At 35.2% G+C, this 9,151-nt stretch overlaps 1 protein-coding gene across 1 annotated transcript; it reads right to left on the bottom strand.

Annotated features, from left to right (window-relative positions):
• Window positions 1-1,131: 1,131 nt before the first annotated feature.
• Window positions 1,132-5,237, bottom strand: LOC117322394 (ATP synthase subunit C lysine N-methyltransferase-like). Its single transcript, XM_033877270.1, is given in 6 exon segments — window positions 1,132-1,765; window positions 2,246-2,296; window positions 2,740-2,844; window positions 2,846-2,878; window positions 3,490-3,763; window positions 5,129-5,237. Coding segments are annotated over 5 exon segments (621 nt in total). The 5' UTR covers window positions 3,754-3,763; window positions 5,129-5,237; the 3' UTR covers window positions 1,132-1,597.
• Between the last annotated feature and the right edge of the window lie 3,914 nt (window positions 5,238-9,151).

Here is a 9,151-nt window from a genome sequence, read left to right on the forward strand (position 1 = left end):
ACCTTGAATTGAATTTGTTATACAAGTAGTTCGTTGTATAAATAAAACGAACGGGAATAAATGTTGATAAAAGTTTGTTATACGTGTTAAGCCTACTGTAACTAGCGAATTTGTTAGACTAGTACTGTTAAAACAAGTTAACAACAAGTAAAGAAACTTTAATTACAGAAAAAATATGTTTCACTTTTTTCCACGAGACATATATTCAACCCGACACTGTTTAGTACCCCTTCAATTTATTTCATTATACATGTAAAACGTGTACCTTTGTATGTGAGCTTACATGTAAACACACAAATAAATCCCTTTGGGGAGCCACGGCAAGCTGGTCGTGACCTTCGATGGCTGTGTAAACATCCCTGTACAGGTAAGTCTACGGGTGATTGGCGATTCGTTATGCGAGTGCTTATTTACTAGGACAGAGAGATGAAGGGACCCAAGAATTAGTTCGTTATGAACAAAAAATCGTTATATAAATTTTGCTATACAAGAGGTTACATTACTAATATTATATAGTGCTGTACAGCCGGGGATTGATTTCTATTTCGTTATACGTGAAAATTTGTCCTAACCGAGTTCGTTGTATTTGAGGTTTACTGTATCTCCTTTTACGGAACTTGTCACTGGAACTACATACTTGGGTCATGGGTTCACCTAGCTATAGGTGAGGCAGTGTGTCACAAAAGGTCACCATCTTTCATTTTACCTTTAACCTACATTAAAGAAAAAACTCATTGGACTCCTTCACTAATTGTCGATGGAACTTCATACTTGAGGCACCTTGGTGTGGCAGTGAGTCGGGCATCAAAAGTAGATTACTCTGCCCTATATTTTGACCTTTGATCTACATCAAAGAAAAAGTTTGCCCGGACTCTATCTCCTAAACTACATTGTGCTTAGCTTGTCATTTGAATTTCATACTTGCAGTTTGGTTCAAAATGAGGCAGTTTGGTTCAAAATGAGGTGGTCATGTGTCAAAAATAGGTCACTCTGAACAACATTTTTATCTTGGAATCACAAATTCAACATCTGTTTATCTTTGCATACAATGTACAATTTCACATTCGGTGGAGGACTGTAATTCGCCGATTCGTCTTGTTAAAATTACAATTGATAATCAAAATGGCAAACTTCACCTTGAAAATCATTTATTTTTATTCCATCAAAATAACATTTGCATATGAAAATTTATAAAATATCACACAATGTTGATGAGAATATTTCAGTACAACATACACTCTAGACCTGCTACTCTGAATCATTCTACCTTTTTTACATGGCATTTGCTCAGCTAAATAAATATCCAAGTTAAAACAATCTTTTGTTAACACACTTTCATAATCACTAGTTATGAAACAATCTAGGTCTAGCTCCAAATCCGCAGTTGAAAGCCTGGTTGGGAATATGTGCATGCTCTTGATCTGGACAGCAATTCAACTGGCCAGTTCACCAAGGTATCACAAAACCTCTGTTAACAAGGCTTTCAGTGCCACCAATCCACCATGCTGTAATTTTCACCGGCTGATGGTTGAATTGGACAATTCCTGTTTGACATTCATTTATAGTTACTGCAAACAGTACATATCACATGCAAGTGTTAACTTGGGTTAGTGACTGACTTTTTGTTTATTCTGTATAACCAGACGGTGTCCACACCTTCACCTAGGGTCAGGATTGGCTCCCAGTTTGGGAAGTGGAAACGACAGGCTACAACCATACTGTCATGTGTTAACTCTTTCTCTAGCTTCTGTTCGAGGGGCTCCATCTGAAACAAACCATTGAAATGTTGTTTGTCTTTTTTATTTCGAATACAAGACCAATGTTCCACATCTTTCTGATAAATTCCACATTTTTCTGATAAATGGAAACTATCGATTTTTGTTTTTGTTTTGTTGTTATTTTTTTATGCAAAAAGTAAGAAAATGTGTATTTTCACTGTCAGTACATTCATATAGCATTGTTACGTTTTGCATGGGGGTTAATGCCAGAGTCATATGCTAATCGGGCAATGTGTCGCATAGCAAGATTCAATATGAACAAGTTATTCCACTAATTATATATATAATGTCTAGCTCCAAATATAGTACAACTAGACTTACCAATGATAAAATGTCTTTGATTTTTAGCCTATTTCATATACATGTACATGTATTTGGCTGTGACATTACAGAAACAGAAAGACATGTACTCGGTAAATAGCCAGGTTGTATACCGTTTACAAAATACAAAATGTACTTAAACTTACCATTTGTCTTACACCGAATATAACCACATTGTTGTATGGACTGATATCACTCTGAAAAATAAACCGTTACAAATAACTTAATGATATCACTCTGAAAAATAAACCATTAAAAATAACTATTAATGATATCACTCTGAAAAATAAACCGTTAAAAATAACTATTAATGATATCACTCTGAAAAATAAACCGTTAAAAATAACTATTATTTGTAAAATTTAATAAATACTATCAAACCTGTTGGGTATGTAATCAGGGATTCATATGAAGCTTATCTTACATGTACACTGCCAACAACCAATATAAGCTCATTCAGGGGGATAACAACTCTATCAAGCACCATTATTATTATTATTATTATTAAAGATATGCAGAGATCTTTACACCGTACAATGATGATTGACGTTTTAAAATTCCAATAATATATATTTTTATTTCTAAATGGGCAATAAATATATGTACACCTTTTCCAAACAAAAATCCTCTTGATACATACTTTCCAGAGATCTTGACGTTTAAATGTAGCCGTTTTATTCATGCCTGCTCGTCGAGCCGCCAAACGGGAATAGAGAACCAGCCACATATTGAGTTCGATTCCCTGAGGCTTTGTATCCATGACGGGCTGCTTCGATCACCTGTGTCAGAAATTTCAGAATTTATTTTCAAAATACAACACATGAATTATGAAGTTTGTGAATGTTACCATCAATAAACGTAGCATTTATCTTTTAAAAGAAAATTTGATATTATTATAATGTATCCTGATGTGAAACCGAGTATCATGCATCCATGATGATACTTTGTTTCCATTCTCTACAATCTACTTTTTGTTGGGATATTTACAAAAAGGAGGAAAGTGGGCTGTGTGATGTGAAAACAGACACCATTTTAATTTATCCCCCCATTCCCCACCCCCTCAAAAAAAGAAAAAAATACATACAACACTTAATGGTTTTTACTAACAAAATGCAAACATTTTTTCGTTTCAATTTTTGAAGGTGCATATCAATCTGAAGGGGTGGTTTAGCTTTTGGATGAAGAGCATCGATCCTGGACACAAAAACAGTATTTAGTCACAAAATGAGCACATGGTATGTACTCGTGCTATTTGAAGTATGCAAAAGCAGGAATTGATTTAAATAAAGTCCATCTTGGATACTAAAGTAAGATTTAGTAAAGTCAAGGAATAAGGAAGATATTCAAATATTTGATACTGTGCATGTTGATCATGGTATCGGTTACGTACAATTCGCCCGTCTCCACTCCCAATGTCCAGAAGGCTCCCCTTTTTACTGCCTAGTGCTTTAAACACATTTTTCATTTGGGCAGATGACGCTGGCAGGAATGGTAAGCAAATTTTTCTGACAGCTGGGGCCAGAAATGGACCAGTAAGCGTGTAGATTCCAACGAACAAGCCCCCAAATACTCCAAGCAGGACACCTCCCTTCCTGGTCAGCCCGCTACTGGACTTGTCACTGTCCGACGATTCCAGCACCGACTCAATGCCCATGGTGAAACACCTACAATGTATACAATGCAAACAGGGGTTATACACACCTACATGGTTTGGTTTGGTTTGTTTTTGTTTAACGTCCTATTTATAGCCAAGGTCATTTAAGGACGTGCCAGGTTTTGGAGGTGGAGGAAAGCCGGAGTACCAGGAGAAAAACCACCGGCCTACGGTCAGTACCTGGCAACTGCCCCACGTAGGTTTCGAACTCGCAACCCAGAGGTGGAGGCCTAGGGCTAGTGTTAAAGTGTCGGGACACCTTAACCACTCGGACACCGCGGCCCCTCACCTACATGGTGATCGAAGAGATGTTGAGAAAATATGACTACAGCAATATACCGCTCGGCTAGCTATAGAAAGATCTTCTCTTTATCTCAATTGGTTGAACGTAAGACTAGTAAGCTAGAGGTCCATGCATGGCCGAGTTTGATCCCTAGCGGAGGCAGTGATTTAACATTTAACATAATAGTATGTACCATGCTGCGATGCACAGTATTTTAACTTTGGGATTGACATATTCAGAAATAAATTTAAATTAAGAAATGGACTCATATACATTGTACCAGTAATCTAATCTTCTCTCAAAACCATTATAGGATAGTCTGTGTCTCATTCTGTAGTAATACATACAAGGTATGAGTTAGCCCGAGTTTCCTCTGGCCCTGACAGGGGGCTTTTGTCCTACACTCGACACCTACACTAGACATGGTGTCAGGGCCAGAGGAAACTCGGGATGAGTTAAAATTCATAATTTACAGAATAAATAGTCTTTATTCTATAACAAACTTTACAAGATATTTCAAATTATTACTATTTGTATAATAACTAGACTCTACAAATGGAATTAAAAATCAAACGATTTCCACTAGAATCTTATTTGTAAATAGTCTTTAAATTTACTAACTAAAGGTTATATAGACAATGAATCTTGACTTTATTCTCACTAAAACGTCTCTCTTAATGCTATGTTATAATGTAACACATTAAAAGTAAGATGATCAATCGGTAAACCAGTGATCTTTTATGTCATAGGAATATAAGCGATCTATATTTATCATTTGTAACTAGCCTCTCTAGATCTGTGGTTTATATAATCCATATAAAAATACCCTGTAACGTTATATACTATAGTAATTATATACCATATAGTGGTTTGGTTTTTATATTATTCAGTACAGTACATTTTGACAGGCATCGTTACTGTTGGCACAATAACATCTGATAATAAACTATAGGAGTAAATATTGGCTTAATATATATCTATGACATTCATTGGACCGGAGTTTTTTATCAGTTAGATTTACTTACTGATAAAATACCCTGTATACTATAGAAATATATATTCCGGAAGACAACACTAGTAGATATAAATTACCTGTGATGGACTAGGTAACAATCTAACAATAAAAGCGACCCCTCAAAGATAAAAACGAACTTGAACTTGAACTCATGTGTCTCGTCGTGGGCGCAGACATCTTGGACAAGGGAAATAACTCCATCCCGGAAAATAGGTGTGTGACAGGGTAAATTTCCATTTTCTAGTAGCCTATGTATACCCGTTCAACTGTATGCTTTGTATACGTATTGGATCGCTACAACTAGTTAATATAATTATTATATTATAACTAAAATATATTTCAAATATATATTTTAGTTATTGGACGTGTACAGCTACATGTAGCTAGGTGATACCTCATTTTCCTACTGGATGGGTATATATACTGTCGTTTATATAAATAACAGAAGGTACATCGTATACGTACAATGTACGTGTATTCAATTTAAGGCAGCAAGTTTTTTTTATCTACATTTTACAATCTTATAGAAAAATAAACGAATCTAAAATATACCTATCGACGATATATCATTATATTGTGTTCGCTGTTTTACCGATGGGTGACTCAGTTTTGAATATATCTCAAATATTGTGAATTTTCGCTTTAAAATATCTACTCTAATTAGCAGGTGGAAATATCAAACTGCGTACATGCATTTGAGTTTATGGATTGATGAGTTTCACTAAAACTCGCTGTTAAGGGCCCTAAGATTTTTTCTTACAGAATTAATTGTCTCTGGAGGAAGGTCCTTTGCATTCTGCATGAAGCAGTACATGTATATGAAAATCTGGTTGAGCATTTTTTTTTGTTTTTTTTTTGCTCTAATATACTATTGTTGTGCAATGAGGGTTTCAGATTTTTATTGATCGCTCACACACACACGTGTGTTACAAGAGGTCAAACATAAACAGCAAATTTCATACATGGCGGAACACAACAAATCTCATACACTCTTTAAAAAAATTTCAATCCTTTCAACAAACTTACTTATTTTGAGAGCACACGAACATTACATAGAGAAACTAAATCTTTCATTTTTGTCATATTAGTGTATGTACAATAATATATATTGTCATCATCATCATCATCGTCGTCGTCGTCGTCGTCGTCGTCGGCATCGTCGTCGTCGGCATCAGTAAATTCAAATGCAAGCATCATCATCATCATCAGTATATACAATAATAATTTGGTATACATTGTATATAAATTTCTAATTTGGCATACTAATTCATGATTACAGATAAATAGATAATGATACTCACCACCAACACTATTGGAGCACAAAGGACAAATTCGATCATTACGAGGTACACCAGCCCATCACCCGAGGGGACAAACCAAGCATCGTACTACAAATACATTTACAATAGAGCATTGCTTGGAGTCACCAGACACACCACAAACGCAGGTGAAATAGGTTGGATCACAGTATAGAGTTTAACACAAGGATCCCAAAGGACGCCAGGGAGAGGAAAATAGTGGAATTCAAAAGTTCCAGGAACAGAGATGATTTTTAGAAAAATGGCAATAAACTGAAAATTCACAGACATTTAATTAAAAGGGATGTGTTACCGAAACCGAAAACCTCCTAGCCTGGACATAACTTATTCTTAAAAAATAATTATTACGTGAAAAATGTTTCACAAAATTTAAAAGTCATACGAGCAGATATTAATCTTAATATATGCATGAAATCTGAAAACGCGCATGAATTTGGCATGTGCAAATACCAGTCGGGCTATTGGCAGATGGCCTTGACCTACATTTAAGATCACATGGGTCTGTCAGGTGAAATATTTGGAAATCTTCTCCCGAATTTTTAAGATGACTTCGATAGTGTAATATTACCATAATTCAATGTCACACGTCTGGTTCGTTCAGTATGTACACAGAAATCTATGCAATGATAGCGATGATATATTATACTTTCTCAAAACTTATGGGAATGAGCTAAGATATGTCACTTCAACACCTTGTCAAAACAACCAAAATGTACATTTTGTGAAAAAGGATATGTTTTTATCTTCAATATACAACTCTTGATAGGACCCTCCCATCAATAACTTAAGCAGTATTGCATCAGAAATAGTTTTGACATTATTGTATATTGTCATTAAAGTATACTAAGAAGTACGCAGTTCCCCGACCATGGTTGGATCAAGTAATGCATTTCCTTGCATGTCGTAAGTTATCCAACTTGTATTGTATTAGACTGTATACTACACTTTCTGGTTACGGCATGGGAATACAGCTCCAGGTGTTCTAGGTATAAAAATTAAACATGTGGCTGCCAGATACTTTTGGTATCGGTAGAGGATATTCTTGTTAGCATTTAATCCCATATATAAGCCCCTAGGGAAACAATAAAGTAAGGTTACAAGTTATAACGGAACGATTTTATTTTAAACAAAATTATTATAAGCGCCTTCTAGATACGGAATTACCAAAATCAGCGTCGTCAAAAGTAAAACACGACAATACAGTCCAGCATTTAAGAAAATGTTAAAATCGGGGGTATCGGCCATGTTTTTGTTTGTGTATACATTCACTGATGTCAAAGGCCCACTGTGAACATTGTCCGCTAACGACACTGATCTGACTAATCACATATTGAATCTGTTTCAAGAGAAAACAACCCCGGAATCGTGTTCACCTACTGTCGGGACGACTTTCATCTTAAAACAACGCAAAACCAGTCGATATATATAATAAACAATCGAGTCTTTCATGTGCAATAGCGTTCAACGCAACGGCACTTTTAAATGAAACCGCATTAAATTCAAAGAATCAGAAATTATGCTTTTTTTTTTTAGCAATTTTGCGATATCTACTCACGTTTGTAAAATAAAATATTTATAATAAATTAACTTTGTGTTAAACCATTTATGAACGTACGATATCGATGGCACGATATCGAGGAACTATATTATTTTTTAATGACAAATTTTGGCCGTTCTTGGACTTGAGCTTACTGATGTAACGCATTCAAACGTATTTTTGCTTAGTCATAGAAAACAACTACAATATTGGAATGTAAATGTAAGCATTGAATTGTCACCAGATGCTACACTTAGTATATAGTCGAGATGAATACAATTTGGGTGACAGATACATATCCATGTCGCCCTTTATAAAACTATCTGTCCCGGTATTCATATCCACAGTATACCAGCGTCTCGTAAAAAATTAACGCTAAGATATAAATAATGATAAAAATAGACATTGGTCGGTAGAGAAAGGTTGTGTCTGAAATTACATTTATTCGGGTTACATTAAGCCTATAAAACGTGCAGCCGATGAACTTAAATAACTGGAAAGTTAAGTCGGTTTGGCGGGCATCATATGTTGCTGTAGTCTTGTAAAGTTAATGTTTTGAAGACATATTTTTGAATTTGTAATGTAGACTCCGAATTTGCACTTATTTGCTGCTTTGAGAATATCGTTTCATATTTGCGATGTTCTCATAACGTTGTTAAGCTGTATATACGTGTTGAGCACAGAATGATGTAGTGCTTCCTGTATAGGTATAATATTGTCAGCCAACCAAGATAATATGTAAATCACTTAATTTCACCTCTGTAAGGTAGGCTAATAGTCTGGGTAGAGGTTATCTTTTAACTATTCGATAAAAAGACTTTTTTATGCACTGTATATGTAATATGATTATGGCTTTAAAAACGGTAGTGAGTTAGGGGTACGCCATGCGTATAGAATTCAGATTTGACGCATCATGGTTGGAAGTGTTGGTATGTGGTGAAAAAAGTAGGTTTAAAATTCTGTAAAATTTTTAGCAAAATCTGGGAATTAATAGCCGCCCGCAGAAAGTCAAATTGGGTCACGTGATAAGCCATTTCACTTGTGGAAAAAAACGGATCACGAATTACGTATACGAGGTAAGTGTACGAATAGTTTTTAGTTTATTTGTCTGATACATATTCTCTTCACTCGACCTTGAAAAATATGATAATAGCCAAAATTGAAATAAAATATCACATTATTCGTTAAACCTGAATATTGTCTCTGTATCTGTACGACAGAATTGATCAGGTCTTGAAGTGAAA

The sequence above is a fragment of the Pecten maximus genome, chromosome 2, assembly GCF_902652985.1.
Source record: "Pecten maximus chromosome 2, xPecMax1.1, whole genome shotgun sequence".
Taxonomy (NCBI): domain Eukaryota; kingdom Metazoa; phylum Mollusca; class Bivalvia; order Pectinida; family Pectinidae; genus Pecten; species Pecten maximus.